Source organism: Pocillopora damicornis, chromosome 6, assembly GCF_964200805.1.
Source record: "Pocillopora damicornis chromosome 6, jaPocDami1.2, whole genome shotgun sequence".
NCBI lineage: Eukaryota > Metazoa > Cnidaria > Anthozoa > Scleractinia > Pocilloporidae > Pocillopora > Pocillopora damicornis.
In genome coordinates this window covers 6,050,064-6,071,473 of record NC_142675.1, presented here as the reverse complement: position 1 = coordinate 6,071,473, position 21,410 = coordinate 6,050,064, and the positions used below count along the sequence as shown (strand labels likewise).

The 21,410-nt window shown below is 39.1% G+C and overlaps 2 protein-coding genes across 3 annotated transcripts; both read left to right on the top strand.

Annotated features, from left to right (window-relative positions):
• Positions 1 to 300: 300 nt before the first annotated feature.
• LOC113676595 (CUB and zona pellucida-like domain-containing protein 1) lies at positions 301 to 9,791 on the top strand. The gene is given in 11 exon segments (XM_027193271.2): positions 301 to 580; positions 2,393 to 2,484; positions 2,486 to 2,747; positions 3,508 to 3,546; positions 4,072 to 4,437; positions 5,094 to 5,189; positions 6,065 to 6,121; positions 6,790 to 7,155; positions 7,873 to 8,095; positions 8,480 to 8,742; positions 9,249 to 9,791. Coding segments are annotated over 11 exon segments (2,223 nt in total). The 3' UTR covers positions 9,428 to 9,791.
• Positions 9,792 to 11,070: 1,279 nt separating this feature from the next.
• LOC113676593 (uncharacterized) lies at positions 11,071 to 21,027 on the top strand. 2 transcript variants are annotated; one of them, XM_089210428.1, is made up of 11 exons: positions 11,071 to 11,315; positions 11,662 to 12,010; positions 13,502 to 13,855; positions 14,757 to 14,792; positions 15,426 to 15,791; positions 16,547 to 16,645; positions 17,070 to 17,693; positions 18,393 to 18,752; positions 19,208 to 19,433; positions 19,741 to 20,009; positions 20,364 to 21,027. In XM_089210428.1, the coding sequence occupies exons 2-11, from the start codon at positions 11,917 to 11,919 to the stop codon at positions 20,588 to 20,590; spliced, it is 2,655 nt and encodes an 884-aa protein (XP_089066554.1). In that variant the 5' UTR covers positions 11,071 to 11,315; positions 11,662 to 11,916; the 3' UTR covers positions 20,591 to 21,027. The 2 variants fall into 2 exon arrangements, with proteins under 2 accessions (XP_089066554.1, XP_089066553.1); XM_089210427.1 differs by lacking the exon at positions 11,071 to 11,315 and having other exon boundaries at positions 11,530 to 12,010.
• Positions 21,028 to 21,410: the final 383 nt, after the last annotated feature.

Sequence of the window (21,410 nt, the reverse complement as noted above, 5' to 3'; positions counted from 1 at the left end):
TTCGAAGTTTCTTTTTTTTTTTGCCTGCTTTGTTGGCTGAAGCCTCGAAAATAAATATTCTTGCTAAACGTCAACAAAACACAATTTCGATCCCTTTTTTTCATTGCATTTATTAGCCAAATATTGGACAATCTGCCGTTTGAAGCTTTATTGCTCAAAGTTCATATTACTTTATCTTACTTTGGCCGGGAGAGTTGTCATTTTGAGTGCACCAGATAAGACAGTGGACTGAGTGTCGCCCGGGCAAGACCGCTATCTTCAAAGTAATTACTCGTTATTGCATGACCATGCCCTATTGAAATGTACAGAAAGCGCCTCGCAGGTGAAGCTTGTTTGTGCAGCGCTGCACCCCGCCTTATTTGCATATATGATCAGGCAAACAAAGGAAAGAAAACGCGGCCAGAACATTCTCCGCGGTTGCTGTACACCAAGGTTGCGACGTGTCAAGCAACTGTCCGGACAAGCTGTAACTGTAACCTTTTTTTGAAGGAGATCAGAGAAATGAACTTGCAGCTGCTTCGAAAGCTGCTCCTAGTGGGTGTAGTTTGGGCTTACTCTATAACAAAAGCATATAGTTCAGGTATGTCTAGAGTTTTTGTCATTATAGTACATCATTGTGTGTTTTTGACGATAATTTGTATGCTTCATTCATCGCAGTAACTGAAATTAGACAGGTCTTTTTCTGAGGGATTTTGTTCATCTTTGAGATCAATTTGCACATCTAGCTTAAACACATAGCCTGTGCGCACCAAAATGCAGCTGGAGTAGTACAGCTTTCGTCCTGGGGCCTTTTAGTCGAGTTTATACTCGCATCTGTTGTGAAGTATTTCGCAAATTTTGGTTGAGCGAGTTACGGCTCTTTTCCAATCGAGATTTTCGTATGAAGGGCAGGCTTTTATTGCAATGCACACTGAAAAATTAAGGTATTCAAACGGATTGCTGCTTTCATATCATTAATCGACACATGGGACGGAATCCTTTTCCCACGAAAATTAGTCATTACTGGCCTAAAGATATGGATTGTTTGCTCCAAGAGTTCAGATTTATTTTTCGCTTTGACAGCTTTTCTTTTCCCACGAGGTGTCATTTAGTCTCAATTTACAATGACATTTTATGGTTTGTGGAATGATAAGAGCTATTCTCAATTATTTTTTTAAACTTCGAATTAAGTTCCTAGACTGTGCTAAGTAATTGAGCCATTAAACTGATTGCCTTCGGCGTAATAGGTTAAACTGTAGTCAAGATTTTATAGTTTGTTTGAATGCTTTGATATTCAATTTTAGTTAGATTACTAAGTGATTCGGGTTGACACCCGCTCTGTTATGTATGCAAAGTTTGAAATTTATTACGTGCGAATAAACTTGACTTGAATTTGCCTTTTAATTGCATGGAGGAAACTTCTGCCTGGCTGCCTCTAATTTGACAAGTGCGGCCAATCAAAGTCACTGTTGGCCTTGAATCATTTTTGCGTAGAGAAAGAACTAAAAGAGTAAACTTTTCTTGCCTGCTTTGGAATCAACTTCTAAAACAAATGACATAATTACTACTTCTGAATGTCAACAGCAAAAAGTAAAAGGTTAGTAAAGATCTTAAATAGCGACACTCATTTTCTACCTCCGCGAAGTTCAACTATTTAAAATTCAAAACGAATAGTTACTTACGCCCGTGAATACAACAATTGTTATGCGACCACATAGCTTCACTTCGAAGTAGACAATGAGCTCGACGCACAAAGAACACCCGAGAGAGCTAGTATTGTCTTCACAAGAAAGTGATGTCTCAGGCAATTTGGAATTAGTATGAGCAAATGAAGTTTCAAAGACTACCGAAAAGAAAAGAGTTTTATTCTTAGGTCAAGGAGCTTAATTACTTTGAATTCCATATATTGTATGACGGCTGCAGCAGATAGCAGTGATAGCAGTATAGGTGACCTGCAGATTAAGAATTGAATATAAAATAATCTTCGCAATAATAAAAACTACTGAAGCAGTTGTGAAAAGAAGGCCTGAAATTAAGGTCGGTACGGGATTTGAACCCATGACCGGTGTAATGCTCTACCAACTGAGCAAGCAAGGCAACTGAGACCTTACCATTATGTTGGTTCATAGGAAAAATGATTTATTAGTAACCAGCAGGTATCTTCCAAATTGTGCTAAAGAGGTTTTTGATTTATGCACTTTGTTGTTTAAATTAGACTTTTTATTACTCCAGCCTGTATTGGATGAGAGTTCATTTTGTTGCTTTTTGTCTTTTAATTAGTCTGGAACAGCTGGTCATGATCACGACAATGTTTACGACATTAAGAGGAAATAGTGGGTACCCTTAACTTAACCCAATCTTTCTTTGAAGTGGAGTGTGTTCATTCTGTCACGAATATATTTTGACTTTTTAGTTTGTTCTCCTTCCAACACCGACATTGACATTGACGCTAAGGTCCCTGGTGTCATATCCACACCTGAATTCACAGATGGCTCTGCCGGCAGTTTCCTGCACCTGGAAGATCCAGGCTCCTGAGAATTTCCGACTAGCGATAACACTCGAGGCTCTGAAGTTTGCAGGTCCAGATGACCATTTAGTCATTCATGATGGTGCTGATGACCGAAGTCCCCTGATGGGAAGATATGGTACTTGCATCACTGGCTCTCTCACCCTGTTCTCAAGCGGGAATTCAATTTTTTTGCAGACGGTGTCCACCACTTTTAGAACGAGCAATGAGCTTAGGATCGCATATAGAGCAATTGAATCTGGTAAGTCAATGTACTATATATAAATGCTTTCCACCCTTACATTTGTATTCTTATTACTTGTACTGTTTTCTTTACAATTCCTATGGTACCGACAAGGAGAATTTATTTGACAGCCAGGAGCGTCTTAATTTGGTAATCATTTTCTCTATTCTAGCGACTTGAACGTTTGATTAAAGGATGCATGATATTGTAAAATAAAGAGATGTAAGAAGCCAGACACTCACAACTGGTTCCGATTGTTCAAAGGGTGTATAATACTATCTACTGGAAAAACGCTATCGGGGAATAGCGCAGTATGTTTTCTTAACGGTATCCGCTGGATAGTGATTTATCCGTCGGATGGTGTTATTCACTCTTTGAATTACTGCGTCCTGGACGTTATCAATTGGAAGAAACGCACGAGCAAAGAGACCCTATCAGATAAAAATATTTCGCTCATGACTTTTTCCCCTACTTGGCACGTTTCTTTCATGAATCCTGTCCATCACTTCCTTAACCTACGGTTTCCCGATCACCTTCCTTTAAGACGTGGTAAAATTTCCGCTGGTGGTACACATATGAGCATATACATATTTTTTTTTCATTAGAAGCTGTTTAGCTGGATCAATGCTTAGTGACTAAGTAATAATTTTTCATCATTGTGGTGAACAGTCAAATGGAGAGTCGTCCTCTTCCCCATCTGAAGGGGTTCATCCTTATCACTCACATTACTTGATCTTTGTTTCGCTCAAGACAAGGTAATTTTGCATTAACTCAACAGAGACCGTCACCTGCTCGAGCCCGGGCGGAAATCGGCCAAGTAAGTTCAGGATTAGTATACTTTTGCATTTGAGCGGTTTTCTTTGGCTGTAGGACAGAGTTTCACTATTTTTTCCTGATTTATTTTCCAAGCGGGCTCTAGAATATTTTCTTTTTTTGTCTCATTATTAGACACTGTATACGCCAAATGCACGCGAAAATTGCAGTTTGTTATAAATTGAGCTAAAGTTTGTTTGATATTTAGTTATTTAGTGACTTATCGAACATTTAGACTCTCGTTTGCGTTCGCCTGCAACCTGGTCTGCATGTATTCGTCATTAGAAACTTTGAAGATTGGTATACGTAAATCACAAACCATTTGAAATTCAATGAGGCTTAACTGATCATATACCACAAGACTAAGGTTGAAATTTTATTTTTGTATACTTTTAAATATTTGTTTATAATTGTGCTGATAATTTCTATAATATTACATTGTAAGTGAAGATATTTGGTAAAATTGAATTTTCTTCTATATTTTATGCGCGATATTTCAATCACAATAACTTTTTTTCCTTCATCGTAGATTTCTGTGGTGATGACACCCATTTGAAAGGACTCTCGGGTGTTATAAGCAGTCCTAACTTCCCTAAGAACTATGAAGCCAATGAATATTGTACGTGGAATATTGCTGCCCCCTCAGGCTACCGTATGCAATTTGCAATTCGTTTCCTCGGTATTGAAGACCACCGATATTCGCGTCCAGGGACCTGCGGTGATGACAGCATCAGCATAAGCGAGTCGCGTGAAAACAAAACCCGGGATATCAAAACGCTCTGCGGATGTCAGCCACTTTTTTCATTCGTTACCTCGGAGGAGACGATGTTCGTGACTTTTAGATCTTACAAGGAGAATAACTGGCCTGGATTTTATGCCACCTACCAAGCATTGTGTAAGTTTATATCGGCCTTCTTTATAGTTATAAATTTATTTTATCGCGTCCTGAGCAAGATCTTGGAACGATCCCCGGGGCAGATTGAAGAGTATATTAATTTTCCGTTCGAAAATAATTCTAATGCTTCATATCCAAGACTCTGCTCACAATTAACTACGTTTAGAGTCTTCCAAAGGGTGTTTAGTTTCCTGAATACATTGATATGTGTGTTAGCCCACTTCAAGTCGTCCCATGCAGGTTAGATTGTTATTTCCAAGTATTGTAGAGTCTTTTTTCACGGTGAACAGACAAAGTAGTTATTTTCATGCATATCGACGATATCCAAATCTAACTGTTGTCGTCTGAAATGCTTTGATTACCTGGACTACGATTTTGGCGAGAAAATTGGTTTTCCCTCGACTCATTCTCCCCATTTCCATTATTTGCCGCATGTTTTGCCATAAATTTTGCGCCTTTCTGGACATTTTTTAAATTTTTATTTAGACAAATAGAATTAAAAATTCATTCATCTCACTCCCACCCCTTTCAAAATAGATAACGTTAAATTCTGCTGACTCAATTTCGCCTTGTTTGTAGTTTCAACCCATTCATATATGACATATGACAAGGGATAATATTCTCTTGTAAACTTAATTTTTCAATATTTCCTTCAGCTCCTCAAGAATGTCCCCCAGGAAATACCAATTGCCCTTTAAAAGATTCACATCCAATTGGCTTCAATGCTCAAGGAGAGGTGTGCAAGTCGTCGGGTAAGCAGTTTCGTTTGAACTACTCTCAAGGTAGAAATGCGCGTTTAGAAAGTATTGTGAAAACGGGCTACCCTTGATATATGTTGATTTATGCGCTATAGACTAACTCACGGACCGACGGAGAGAAAACCGACCGGCTGAAATCACCCAGTCGATATATCTGAGGGTCTTATAGGAGTTAACAGTAAGATGCAGTAAAACGGCCACAAATATTTTGTCGTTGAGCATAAAAATTGACAAATTTTAACCTTTAGTCGTTACAAAAGTGAACCGTAAACAAGTTTCGTTTCTACAATGTATCATTCTGGGTTAACCGTAGCCGTAAAATGGCCCAAATTCTAACCGTTCGCCGTAGAAGCCGTCACCCTATCGAGACTGTTTCATATATATTATACTTCATTATATCGAGTGTGCAATATATCAAACGAAAGAGCTTTATCCAGGTGAGCTAGTCAAAACGTAAATAAATAAATGTTAAAAGATAAGAAACGTGGGAAGTAGAAGAATAAGAAGAAGTCGCCTTTGCAATGAAAGGAATTTAACTGGAATGAAGTGTAAAATCGATAAATTTACTTTGGCCACAATTGCAATCTTGGCTGAAGGTTCAAAGATGCTGTTTTCTTTTCCCTCAGGAACTGTAACTCAAATTCCCAGAACACTGCTGATCAAACAATTTTGTTACAGAGACTTTTATTCTTGAAGTATCCAACACCAAACGGAGATTTTAATTTTTTTTGCTACATTAAGGTCAGCTAAAGTGCTGTGCCTTTCTAAAAAAAGAACAGCTGAAGAGTATTTTAACTACAGAAAGCCTCCGTTTATATACACCCATGTAGGTACATACATGCTTATCCATTGCGTTGTGTTTTTTTTAGCTATAGTCGATTCACGGCCTACTGATGGCGGTAACATAACTTTGGATACCGAAGCTAGTGAGTGGTTCAGCTTTCATCTCAATTGCAAAGTTCTATGTTTATATATAGCCAAAGATTACTAACCTTATATTGGGGTTTAGTACACACCTAAACAACGAGTAACGTGAAAGGCGCACTTCGATTACTGATTGGCTATTCAGTGTCCGATTACCCAGCGCTATTCACCATCAAAGAACTCGCTGGGGACTTGCGCCGGAAGATATTTCAATCGTTCAAAAAATCTCTTTTTTTTTCTATATCATCGCCAAGTTTTTAGTACATACTTAAACAAGTATTCACCTCGATGTAGGTGGTTAATTTTGGATATTTAGCACGCACCGAAGTGAATTGTCATTAATCAATAAATGGTCAGTTGACACACATACCAGGAAGATGCGCCTACATCAGGATTGAATAAAAAGAGGGAGTTATGGATAAAGGTTGCTGTTGGAAACAAGCCAAAAAACCGATATGCAGTCCTAAAAAATCATCGGGATACAATGATTGTTACTGTAACGTACTTCCTGAGTAGGTTTAACAAATATTCGTCTCGTCAAAACCAATGGTGGGAAAATAAATGTAAATATTGCCTATAGAGACTTAGAACGTGATACAGGTAATTTTTAGAAGACATTCAGATAAATTGGGTTGTTCATTTGGATTTTCCTTTTACGTTTTGATTTCAGAAATAGACGTGGTCTGCAAACCTGACTTCATCGAGGTCTCTCTAAAGATTTCAGATTTTCCTGGAATCGCTCTCAACGACTCTTCTCTTCATCTTGAGGACAGAAACTGCGTTCCTGGTTACAAAGATAACACGAAGGTGACGTTTAAGTTTGGACTTGAGGATTGCAGCACTAAACACAAGAACGATGGGGAGAAGATATACTACACGAACAAGGTCTACCTCAAAGCCGGTGAGGCGGCCGAAGACGAGGCGATAACTCGCGAACACACGGAGATTATTCCTTTTCACTGTGGATATAACAAGAAAGCCATCCTCTCCAAAGTTTCATACAACCCACGCGCTGTGCAAATCATAACAGATGCAGGTAAAGTACTTGCTTAGTTTCAATTTATAATAAAGAACATTCTCTCAATAAGCTCTTTGTCACCAGACTGTTGTGTCTGCGATCTCTGAAAGTATTAGGTACATGGTAGGGTGCCAGTTGTGTTTGAGGTTTGGGAACAAAGTTTATTTTTGCCTGCTGAAACTGACCACTGCATGACTAAAACTTCAAAATCTCGTTTCAAACTTGGATTATTGACTTAACTGGCCTTTTTCCTTTGCTCTCCGCCTGGAACATAGGGCTTCCGCAGCGACTTTACCTACTCCCTCTTCCTATCCCAAGGGACTATTCGGGTAAGGTCTACATACCGTATTCGCTGCTAACCCTAACCCTGTAACTGGCTTTCACTCACCAAATGGTCGGCTAAGAGGGTTCACTTGAACCCTTAGCCTCGAGAATCGTTGCAGCACTAACACTCCGCTTTCTGCTCGATCGAGTGCCTCTTTACACCAAGGTGAGACGCCTCTCTTGATGAGATCACTGTGAGCTCCTGGACAATGCCGATACCTCATCAATTGTAAATCAATTTTAATAGCCTTACAATCTTAATATCAAACTTTTGTTGATAAGAGGGGAACTTTGAATTGAATAAAGTAATAGGAGCAACTAAAGTAAGCCGCAGTTAGCGTTAACGAGTCCAAACCATAGAGAACCATACGCAGATAGAAAACTTCTTCATTATTTGTGCTGCTTTTCCAGAGGGCATTGGCAACTTCACGTACTATATGGACATGTATGAGGACGAAAGCAACAACGCAACGGTCACAGAATTCCCAAAAGAAGTTGGTTTGGGTCAAAAGATGTATTATGGCTTTCGAGTGGAGTCTGGAGACACTGGTTTGGTTGTGTTCCCGGATGTTTGCAAAGCCACAGCATCGCCTAGGTTCAACTCAACTCCCGACCACGTCATCATCGACAAGGCGTAAGAAAGATACCGAAACTGAAATTTGATAAGACAACAATGATTTCCACGAACCCTTGCTTTAAGAATTAGGCCATGGAAAGACGTTTTTCCTGAAAAAAAATACTCCGACATGAAGAAATAATAATGAAAAAAAAATATCAAAGGCTTAACGATGATTTAAAAATGGGCTTTATGCACTTTGAAAACCCTTAGCCTAATTCTCCCTGCATATGACAGTGAAGTCGGAAGCTCTAGGGCTCAGATCTTGAGTGAGAGCTGAAGAATATTTCCGTTGTCCAACACTTATCACAAATATTGACATCTTCTCCAAAAATGATTTGTGAAACGTTTGACGGAGACATCGTAATTTGGCAAAGGATGATAATTTTTTTCTTTTTTCAGCTGCTCAAAAGACAATACTTTACAATACCAGTATGGCCAAAGATCAGAACACTTCTTCAATCTTGATGTCTTCCGCTTCACAGAAAGCTTTAGTGATATCTATGTCCACTGTAAGTTAACGATTTGTCGAAAAGATGACGACGAATCTAGGTGCGCCAAAGGTTGTCAGCCTACAAAGAGAAGAAAGAGATCAGAGGAAGAGGACTTTGGTGCCAGTCTCTACATTGGACCATTGAAACCAAAATTCGTCGAGAATGACGCTGGTGAGTAATAAAAAAGTGTTCACGAGGATACGTCCAAATTATCTATTTAAGCTTATTTCACAGATGCTTCGAGAGAAAAGTTAGTCGCCTGCTAACTCTATCTATCGCCTATATTTACTTCTCACAGAAGTATCCACATTAGTCATATTGGTACCAGAGCTCTAGAACGGCAGCCATGTTCAGTACTGCAACCAAAACATCCTTCACTTATTCAAATTTATTAAATGCTTCATGGAAACGTTTCCTCTATAAATTTATCGCTACTGCACAATCAGAAATTCGCATGAGCTCTAACGGTTTTTTTCTACTTCTCAGTCCTAAGTAAATTTCAGAATAGTTTGGAGTAAGTTCAGTCTTGATGCTAAGACCAGTTTAAATTTTAAACCAACAACACTTTATTTCCACCGTTCAGAATCTGATGGCTTGAAAGCAACGATTAAAAAGGTTTTGTTTAAGCTCTCCTGTACTCATTAGTCAACAAACTTTGTCCTTCCTCCTCTGCACAGTTAAAAAGAACAGCGACGATCAGTCAGATTCCATTGATAGCACGATTCCTATCGTGGGAATTTTAGTCGGAGTGCTAGGAACGCTCGCCATTGGGCTCACTGTCGCTGTGATTGTCATTAGCCGACGTCGAAAATCCTCGGGCAATGGATTGTTTCTCCTTGTTAGTGAAGAAACGTAGACTGGTCCGCAACAGGCTGCAGTGCAGAAATGATCACTTCAAGAAAGGGTTGGCCGGAACACTTAAACTTAAAAGTTGCGTTTAGGATACCATGAGGTCTTATGGCTCATTATAAATGTATTTTAATTAGGCATTTGATTTTTTTGCTTTTTCTTACTCAAGGAGTTTTCGTTATGTTATCTATAGGCAGGAGTTTCATCGTGACAACGTTAATACTACCTCGGCGATGGTTTCAATGACCACGTTTACCTGCGCTATGAACGGCACATTTTCTAGCCCTAGTGAATCAGAACAGTCAAGTTATTTTCGAGAATTTCTTTTTCATGCTTGATATCGAGTGATATTAAAGTCCTTTAAAACATGGTACAGTTCTACCTTCCCCCCTCTCGTCAAAGTGCCTCTGAGGAAAAAAAGTTATAGCTTATTTCCAATGCAAAACGGTAATTTGACTTGCTGCCTACCAAATGTTCCTCATTGAAAATTTAAACCCTTACTTCTCCTAAGTGGCTGGTGGATGAGGTTGATAGGCAACGAGTATTTTCCTTTCCCACCCACCCCTCCCCCCCTTATCATCGCTTCGTTTGTCTATCCAACACCCTGTAAATAGAAAATTTCATTATCTTTCCAGACGTCCTCTGCTTCAAATCCTGTACTGAAACTCTCTCTAGAATATCATTTTTGATCGTTCGTACTCCACCAGATATCTTTAGTGCCACTAAGACTCTGGCAACCAGCCCTGTTTCAAAGTCTGTACCAAATCACGTTCGAATGCATTTTTTTCAAAGCTCAATAATAAACTTTTTTATGCAACAATTTCATGTCTTCACTTTGTGGCGAATGTATGATACAACAAACTCTGCTGTGAATAACTCGCCAATCAGTGATTATTTCATGGGCCCAACGGTTCCATAGTTTACTCGGTCAGAAATTCAGGAGTGGTTAACAAGGCATGGAAGGGCTACGTGGCATAGCCATGTACTTAGCTGACTGTTTGCAGGTTTTTTAGCGCTCCTTGTATCTTGGATCTCGCTGTGTTTTGTTAAAGACAAAAATTTATACCATTCAATGTGTCAGCTAAGTTTATGACACTTTTATTGTCTGAAAAAAGTTTAAATTAAACTAAATTAAAGCAAACCCACTGAGTCAAAGAAATCAATGTGAAGGTTGAGTTCAGTCAAGCGGTACATGAATGGAAACAGGATCATCGAGGAAGAAGTTAGCATTTTAGCGCTGGATAAAAAATCCAAACCATCTGGTAAAAATTTATTATGTGGGATATATTAGAAAGTATAACTACAATCTTTCAGCTAATTTCCTGGCGAGATTGTCGTGACGTTGGCTTAGGGGTTGAATTTAAGAGATAAAGCTTTTCTACAAAGAACAACAGATTTATCCCTGATACTCTAAGAAAAGGTGATGAAACTATCTAAATAATCCGACCACGTGTTCTTTTAAGCTGTTTGCAGATTTCAGCTGCTTCAGAGGCATATATCCAAGTACAAATGGTCGCCTTAGCAAGAGGCGGATAGCACCTTTAATTTAAGATTTGCGGTTACAATATCTGAATGATCGCATCTATGTCATAGCCATTCTGGCCCCAGTGTCAACACCATTGACGCTGCAAATGGATCAGTAGAAGTTAATTGGCACATGTTTGAATTTCGGGCTTTAGTTTCATGCTTGGCCAAACACGTTTGAGAGCGCGTGCAATTTTCAACTAATTAAGAAAACTAAATGGCTTCTGTCTTTATTTGGATTTATTAATCATGCGGTTTGTGCGGCAAAAGAAAGAAAGAGACGGTTCGCAAACTGTAGATATGTATGCAGCAATTAACACTACATATTGCGGATCGAACTAGAAAAATCTCGGTGGCTGTTTGTCAGAACGGTAAGAAAATCTAAATTTGATCCAACCTTGGGATCTGTAATTTCTCGAATAACCAAATAGAAGCAGCAATTTAATTATAATTAGCATATTTAACTTTGTTTTCCAGAGTACCCACTCTGTGAAAAACACATGGTTAAAGCCGCAAGTGTCAATATCAAAGATCTTTTACCTCACAGAAAAGCAAATAATTACCACCGAAGGAGGTGTTTTGTTTGTCTTTCTTTTCAATTTGTTGGGGGCAATTCGAGCTAGACATTTCAGGCGCACAACATGCACGAACAGCATTAAAATTCATTGTTATTCCTTCACGCTAGATAACCTCTCAATGTGTTACTGACATTTACAGTTCCTTTTATTCAAATCACTGTTTGGGTGGAGGCCTTCTGAGTTGATGGGATTCAGCGTGGAAGGACGATTGAACTTAGCGTGTGCGTATCAAATCTAGAATATTCTACTGTTGTGCTTCGATGAAAAGGGACCGCGGGGCTATTATTTTGTGATCGAGGGCTTACTGGGTTGTCTGCGGATCCCATTATCAGCTGAGGAATGCATTTCCATTAGAAGGTGCGATGAAGCTGCGACATCGCGTCTATGATCAGCCATGGGAAAAGTGAAGTTGTTGGTGAACACAAAGTTGCTCTTCTGGTGTACAATCTGCTCAGCATTTTCTTTTAAGACAGAAGCAAATATTACAGGTATGTGTGGAGTTTGAGAAATTAGTTTAGCGCCATTGAAACTTACCGGCTTTGAATCACATTTTAATGGCCTTTGGGGACTCACAACAATTATTTAATGCCAATCGGAGAATTTTACAAAAGTGTTCTATTAATGCTGTCTTTTGTACAAAAGCTTATGCTAGTACTAACTCTAAAAAAAATATGGAAAAAATTAGGAAAAGCGGAATCTTGAGTACCGTCGTTATTTTAGGCCGATAAATCTCAAAATCGAGAAGGCCAAGACCATCGGAGTTACCATGCGGCCTTTAAGATTCTGAAAACCTCTTTTGATTTGAAATAGGTGACTTTGGACTTAAAATCCGACAAAACAGATTTCGGCTTTCAAAAGGTTGTTAATGCTATGCCCCGATGGCAAACATTCTTTTTGTGAAGTAATTTGCATTACATATACAATTGTATTGTGCATTTACACCCTTGTTTAGCAGTTCTTAACGGCGAGCACTTTATCTATTTTTGTATTGTTTAGTCAAAGTTTAGCCACACGCCAATCAGCGGTTTATTATTTATTCTCAATATCAGATAGGATTTTCATCCTTCAGTAATTTTACATCTAAACAGCTGCTACACAATAACAACGCATTAGAATTTCTCCTGAGGCATAAAAGAAAAAACAAGCCCTGAGCAGCGAATTTGATATTTGGCGAGTTTTCAGTTTCAATTTGCTTGGTTGGATCACAAATAACGAAGTCATTGCTTAAAATTTTCGGGAAATGCACTATTTGTCAAAATTTTGTCTCAGATTATCCAGAGAAAAAGCCAAGTGCAAGTTAATTAGCATACGAGTTTCCTTCTCAGAATCTGAGACGAATGATGGTATTAAATTAAAACTTTGCCTATCATTTCCCTATGTGTAAGTTTTCGCCCACAGTCTCTGTTTGTTTCGCCTTTTTATTTGACAACGCTATAGGAATGAACTGTTTCTCGGAAAATGAACAAAAGCAAATATAATAGAACCTCATTAAGGAAACGCCGGGGAAGGGGGTGGGGGGTGGGGGGTGGGTAAGGGATTGTCGAGGGGTTTTGCTCACGTCACGGTTAAATTTAGTCAATTCTCTCATTACTCTGTCTAATATTATCATGATTTCCCTCTCAATCGGCGATAAATTGGCTATCTATTTTCTACATTCTCCCTGCATACTTAGTTGGCGACGACTGATCCCCTTCCATTCCTTCTGAAATCCTTGTGACCACCTCCCTCATCCCCCCCCCCCCCCCAACCTCCAGCCCCCGTCAGGCAATAGATAATCACTGCTCCTTAAGGATGTCTCGTTTTCTTGAACTTAAATCCATTTCCCTTATGAAGCAAAAAAAAATCATCATCAGCTAACTTCCCTTCCCTTTTCTCAAACCAGTGTACTGTGTTTCGGTTCCCTTGGCATTTCCATAGAGTACCTCCAATGTATCATAAAATAACTTTTATATTTTGACATGAACGTGCTCATTTTGCAGTTTGTTCTCCATCCAACACCAATATCGCAATTGATGCTGAGTCACCAGGCACGATATCAAAACCTACATTCCCAGATGGCTCTAGGAGAACTTCCTGCATCTGGCAAATCCAAGCTCCGGAGAACTTCCGACTGGTAATCACGATTGAAGCCCTGAATCTGAACGGTGCTGACGATTATTTGGCCATTCGTGATGGTGCGAGCAGACTCAGCCCTCTTATTGGCAAATATGGACCATGTGCAAAAGGCTCTCTTACGCTTCTGTCCAGCGGGAGATCAGCTTTTCTTCAATTAGAGTCAGCTGTTTACAAGAACACTGACGAAATAAAAATCTCATACAGTCCAACTGATCCTGGTAAGAAAAGTCACCTATGCTTACATGCCAAATGGTTTGTGACAACCGTCTCTTCATTTATTATCAGTTTTGTTACCCATTTTTTTATATTCTTATATATCATTAAAACGCTGATAATAATAATAATAATAATAATGATAACAGATATACTCCCAACCATAGCTTTTATGCTTTTATCACTCGCTCTGTCGAAACTATTTTCCACGACTTACTGATGAGACACGACTTTACCTTCAATCCTCTAAAGATGTTGATGTGAAAAATTATATTTATCTTTCCTTGAAACGTTTTTTGTTTTGATTGTTTTGTTATTTTTCTTGAGTTAACGCCTAGACGAATTGAAATGAGGAACTTGTTATGATATGTCGCCTTAGTGGAATCGAAGGTTTTGGTTTTGTTAGGATAAAATTTTTTTCATCTCCCCTTCATAAGGTCAAATTATATTCTTATCCTTCATTATTGGCATTTGAATGACAGTCAATTTTCTATAGTCCCCCTTTATACTCTGTTAGCGACGATTGATCCTTTCTCCGTCCCCCCTGAAAACCACGAATTTCCCCAAAAAATCCTCTAACCGTCCCCCCCCTTCCACCTCTCCACCTTTACCCACCCCTCCCCTCAAGAGAGAAGTCATGACGGGTTCCTTATTTGATCGTTACTGTCATTTACTCACCAAATGAAAGCGACTGACAAACGCCAACAGCTTAATTTGGATGTTTACAACTTTTCGTTCTGTCTTACCCTAATATGTTACTTTATTTTAAAACTCTTCTGATTAGCTGTTGAGGGAAGACTGGTTTTGACCTTTATTAGCTAACATGATTGGATTAAAAGCTATCCTGAATCAGGGAAAGCAGATTCAACCTATTCATCACTATATTTAATTGTTCCTTTATTACAGACGACGTCAACTGCGAAAATGGTGAAGATCCACCAGGTAGGTCATATCCTTTTTCAAATCTTTATCTCTCAATTTCCATGTGTACTTAGATTCGTCATCTAAAGGGCCTTACTTACAACAAGGCCTGGAAATTGCTGTATTTCTTGCAAAAACTTACTCTTTTCATTTATCAACTTTGTTTCACCGTTTTCACGGCCAATCTGCTTAATTCAGTGGATAAGTTAAATTCCAGACCTTTCATTATCCTTAAATCATTTGTTGTCGGGTGAGATGTTAACGAATGAACAACGATTTCGAAAAGAATTATTGACCAAAAGCCTTTCCGCGTGACCGAGAATCGTTTTCCGGAGTCGTCAAACACGCAGAAGATAGATAACAGATATCTTATCTTCCTGGTTCGGTGCAGAAAGTTATGGGCCGTCTAAAATTCTTTTCAAGTAATTGCCAACTCCCTTAGGGGTCTCTTCCTTGTTTGTAATACCAGAGAGTTGTAAGGAACTGTATGTGATGGTCCAGAAAGGGATCAAAAAATGGGCTCTTACTGACCAGAAGTGCTCGGCTAAGGAATGGTCGAACGAGCGAGTGAAATTGGTGATTCGCATGCTAAACTACCCTAATTTTGTTGTGTTAGGGTCTGTAACAATTCATGTCGTTTCTGTTGACTTTCAGACATATGTGGCATAAACACTGAGCTAAGAGGGCTCTCGGGTTTTATAACGAGTCCTAACTTTCCCAGCAATTATGACGCTAATGAAGTATGCTTATGGACAATTGTTGCTCCTCCTGGGTACCGAGTGCAGTTTTCTATTCATTTTCTTGGCATTGAAGATCACCGATATTCTCGCCCGGGAAGTTGTGGCGATGACAGCATTTCTGTCAGCGAGTATCGTGGGAACTCCACGAAAGACATCAGCACATTCTGTGGCTGTAAGAGCTTATTTTCATTTGTTTCCCAAGAGGAGAAAATGTTTTTGACATTCAGGAGTTATAAGAGGAACAACTGGCCGGGTTTTTATGCCAGCTACAAAGCTTTAGGTATGTAGTTTACAGAGAGATGTACCTGAACTAGCTCCTTTTTATCCACAATTTTGACAGCGTGTTTGAAACTCTTGTAAAGTTCCATATATTGCAATTCATGACACAGAATGCGGAAAAAAAAAATGCATGTCAAACAAATTGTTGTGGTGGAAGGCTTAAAAAAAAGAAAAGAAACCTTCAATGGCGCTGCTCACTCCATTTTGGCGGGAAAAGGGTTGTCCTACAGGGTAGGAAGGCTATAAGTGATACTTTTGGCTATTCGACGGTTCTCCTGTAATCGGATTGGCTGCTTTATCATTCCACGGGAAAATTACTGTATCTCCTACTCAAGAGCACAGAAGCACCAGTAGGCAACCACGGATGAAATACGCTGTCTGCTATTTGGTATTTTAACTCTTTAAATCAAATGACTCTTTTCGTTGTTCTAACGTCTTCAGTTAAGGTACAATATTCTCCATTTTCGCAAAGGAGACTCATTTTTTCTCTCCTTGTCAGGTATTGTTTTTATAATTACCTGGTACTCTTTATTCCATTTGGAAAAGGTATTTCAAAGCCTCCTTTCGTTCCTCACGCAAGGACATTGCTCATGATAACGAATAACTCTCAATGAACTGCAGTCATTTCGCCAACGAATAGTTTTGCTTCTCTTTCTTTGGGGAAGAGACCTAAAACGTTAGCGAACTGGTTGTTAGCTAAATGACCACAATTTATCTCAGTCAATCATTTGAATATATTTTTTAAATTCCCTCCAGCTCCTGATGACTGTCCTCCAGGTGAACTGGACTGCCCCCGAAAGGACGTTGAGCAGATTGCTTTCAATGCTCAAGGTCAGGTGTGCACAATAATACCAAGTGAGTGTCTTCCTGCTAACATTTGATATTCTCGTTACATTTCGAATTCGTTCTCTCGATGAACATTCACGAAGCAATCTGGACCGTTCTACCATTTCAAATATGACTTTTCTTTCCATTATAATTTCATGTACCTTGAGGAAAAAAGCGAATGAGATACAAAGCCAGTCCCCCGGAAAACCTTTACTACTAGTCATTCAAACCATCCGGAAATTTTTCGCAACGTTAAACCCAATAATTTGGGTCAGAAATCAATATCGTTTCTTTACCAACTAATTTTTCTTTTTTCGGTCACTGGCCTCTTGATTATTTTAACTGTTTTTACATGTGACTATTTATGTAGTTTAAAATGGTGCAATCAACAAATGTATTTACAATTTCTTTATCTCTCGTTTCCTCTTGTCTCGAATCAACCTCTCCCAAGAAAACAAGAGCTCTCATGTGGATGTAAAAAGGCCATCATCAGCCATAGCGAGTTCTTCATCAAGGTCATCTGGGCTATCTTCATCCAGAGCAACTTCGAAATATGGAACTTCTTCCAAAAAAACACAGGATATCTACCCGTCCCCTCTTTCGTCCAGCTTTACTTTATCGACAAGTCAGCCGACTGTGCATATACTGGTAACATCCCCCTCTTTGCTGAGATCAATGAACAGCGAACACATCACCGTTTCTGACAGCCTTTCAAGTTATTCGATGCATACTTCCATTCAAGCTGAAGTGTCTCTTAATAGGTCAGAAACCGCGTTTGGAAAGACAGTTGATGGTGATGATATACATCCTATTGGCCAATTAAAAAATTCAAGGCATTTTTGGTTGTCTGTCAGTGACGTTGAGGCAAGTCCTTTTATAACGTCATCCCGTGGAACAGAGGTTGTTGCATCGTCAGGCTTATATCAGAGCAAGTCTAAAACGCGTGAGACCCAGAGTGACCATATCACACCCAGTAAAACAAGTGACTCGGCAGCATTTCGCTCATCAGAAACCACCCTAAAACAGCCAAGTACCCGAGACCCACCCATTACAATAACGGAAAGCCCTTTAAGAGGTAAGGGGACCATAAATTCTATAGTTATGAGAAAATTTGATACAACCTGTATTTATAATTGTGGCATTTCTCTGTGTATTACATTAGTGGACATGACCTCCATGCAAACCATTCATTACTTGCAAATGAGCTTGACGGATGGAACCTGGATCGACTAGCTTGTGTCAGAGGTCTGGTCGTTCCTTACGTGAGAAAGATATTGTGTACTAAGTATGCTATGTAACAACGTTTCGACTGCATATTACCAGTGATCGCCTCATCAAGACTCGCTTTTTACAGTAGAAACGTCGAGATACATATTAGTAGAGACCATTTCGTAAGAAAACACGATTATACCTAATATCTAAGTTTATTTACCACGATGACTTACTGCAAGATCTTACTCGATAGGAGAAACACTCTTTCCCGAGTGAAACATGTTGGCTCGGTGACATTGAGGGAAAAACGGGAAAGTGGTAGTTGAGTATGTCAAAAGAGAAGTTGCTCATTACAACCAATTCAAGTTTTGCTACATCATAGAAATAAACATTGACATGACTGGGAACCAGACAACTTATAAGCCCAAATTCCTGGATTTTAACTTGCTCTAAAGATAGCTCTAAATCGTTTACATCGTTTCCTGCAACGAGCCTCGCTCCTTAAGATATTATCTTACCACTGGCTTTTCTTAATTTTTTGAAAATCGTTTTAATCGCACAGGCTTGGCAGTAAAATGTTCTCAGATCGGCATGGAGGTGACCATATCAAGAATTCTGCTACCATATCTTGACATAAATTCGGTCCATTTAGACGATCCCTCATGCAAGGTCTCTTTCGTTAATAACTCACTTGCTGTGTTGAGTGCTCCGCTGGAAGAATGTGGAACCCAGAATAGTGAATCATCAGACTACATAATCTATCAGAATACTATGACAGGAGATGAAAAGTCTTCTAATACAAACACTACTATTACAAGGGATGGAAAAGTTAAATTTGAGTTCCAATGTTCGTTTAGAAAGCTTCAAGTCCTGTCCATTGTTTCGTACTCAACAAGTCGAAAGGTCATCCACGTTAAAGATGGTAAGTGTATATAATCCATAACTTTGTTTAAAGCCAAAACGTTTAAATTAAGAAACTGCATAGGGGTTTGGTTATAATTTATCGCCTGAGGGGCTAGGAAGATTCTTTGAATTTACCTAATACCCTCCTAAGGCTCTGTAATGCTCTAATGATCCCTTCACTGGCAGTAAATGTTCAACAGTCCTCCCTTTATACTCTGTTAGCGATGACTGATCCCTCCCCTCCCCCTTTCCCATTGAAAACCACGTGATCCTCCCAGTATTATAATGACCGGTCGCCTAACATATATTACTAATCAGTATAATATTACTATACTTGGCCTCTTATGGCTCTTTTAGCTATGATGGATTGGGATCTAAGAGGTGGCCATTTGCGTCACCTTTTTTGATTTGCCTACGCGAGAAATGAATAGTCTCGCAAAACCCAGATTAAATTGGCAATTTACTCCGATATAGGTGACGGTGTTGGTAACTTCACCTTTGAAATGAATATGTTTGAAGATTCGAAGTACAACATAGAGGTCAAGCAGTACCCCTTGGTCGTGTATCCTGGCCAACCGATGTACTTGCAGGTCAATGTCCAAGCTCTTGACCGAAACCTTTTAACTTTCTTGGAAGAATGCTGGGTCACACCATCGACAGATCCTCGTGACAAAACCAGGCATACGATTATCCAACACGGGTATGTGTTTTGCTTGTAGACCTGAGAAATAATAAGGAAACAATACGAGTAAACTAATTTAATCGAGAACGGAGGATTCTTATTGTATCGTAGTTTTTATGGAAAATGAGCTAGTAAAAATCTTATAATGGATAAAGTCAAGATCTAATGTCCTATCCCCGAAAGGGAAATAGCATGTAGAAATGGGAAAAACTAGATGGAAAAAATCAGCAACAACGTTTGGTAATGTCTCTACAGACCCTATGAAAAAATCAAGCTAAACACAGTTCACTTTAGATATTCTGTCAACTTTTATTTTCAATTTCAGCTGTTCCCGTGATTCCACATTGCAGTATGATTACAAAAAATCTCCTATGCAAAATTTCACCTTCAAAGCATTTCAATTCCGCGAAGTCCCCTCTGAGAGACTTTACGTGCATTGTCAAGTGGTGACTTGCAGAGAGTCGGACACAGGTTCGGTCTGTGATAGAGGATGCATAAAGAACGGAAGACGTAGGAGAGAAAACAGAGCTTTCATCATGGACAAAGAGGTGTTTTTATCACTGGGGCCTGTTAGTCGTCAGGAACAAGACAAAGGTGAGTATTGGGGTAGTAGTTTACATGACACCATGGAGCCATAAGGTAGCTTGCATGGTCGTGTCCCATTTCAAGAGCATTTTTTTACTTTTTGGATGATCCTGTTGAGCCTTTCATAGCCATCCGCCAGTTATAGACTAAACAGGTTGATTTTTTTTGTTACTCCAAACCCCCTCGTAGCCTGCAAAGCTGTCGGATTTCTGTGGGCCTGCCTTGAGGTGTTAGGCGGGGATACCTAAAGGGGTTCTTAACGGTAGACAAAAAAATACTTTCTTAAACCGGTTCCATCGTCTTTCAATTTCAAGCCTTTCATCGCTGATTAAATTCCCTTCCCTTTTCTTTTCAAATCAACAGCGTCAGAGCACCACGATCTCCTCGTTTATGTTAAGGCCCTGGCTTGGATTTTTGGAACTTTAGCCGTAATTCTTGCTACTGCCATGATAATTTTGATCCTTAAAAGAAGAAAGCGTAACGAAGACAAAAACAACGCCCAGATCCTATTTGCTCTCAGAAAGAACGGTGCACAGGAAGGAGAGGAAAAGCGCGCACTCAGAACATCCCAACAGGATACAGGAACTTGAATTTGAAACTACTTAAGATGATTAACAATTTTATATGACCAAGGTCATATTTAAAAGCTCAAAATTTAGACCAGAGCCGCGGTTTTTTCCCGAAAAGGATGAAACTGGACGTTGCATTGTTTTGAGCTCAGAGGATCAGAGAGACAAAGCTTTTAAAGCTTTCGTCACATATCGGTCGGGTTATTGTTGGTCAGCAGATTTTTCGTTGGCAACCAATTTATTTAGTGTTTAAGAGTTAAAAACCTTTTTATTCAAGATGAACGAATTCGGCATTTAAAAAAAAAGCTTGTAAAATTGTAGTAAGTATCAGCTAATTCAGTTCTAATCTTTTAAGGAATAGAATGACTTTAAACGAAGACTCAATAATAGTCTCATAACAAAATGATGCAATACCCATTAGGTCGTCAAGTTATGAATAAAACTTTATAGATCGTAAACAAGCAATAATCTATCGCTTTCCTAGATCTTTACTCTGAATACACGATGACGACTGACCTGCGTGGAGTACATTCTGATCAGAAATTATGTGTGATTTGAAATCACAAGTATGATTTCAGACCCATATATCACGACGTGAAGTTAAAAAAGCCACTTTACCTCTTCCATTTTGAAATCGCAATATCCAATCTCTCTAATAAAGGATTTTTAGTGTTTTTTATTGATTCAGCACTGAGCTGGTGTGTAAAAAGTTACCAAGGTCGTCTTTCGTTTTTCTACAATCTGATTGGTTTCTTTAATCAAGCCTTCAAGCCTGATTGGTTGATGCGTTTAAGTAAAACTTTCTCATTGGCTGGAAAAAGATGCGATTTGGAGTAAAAAG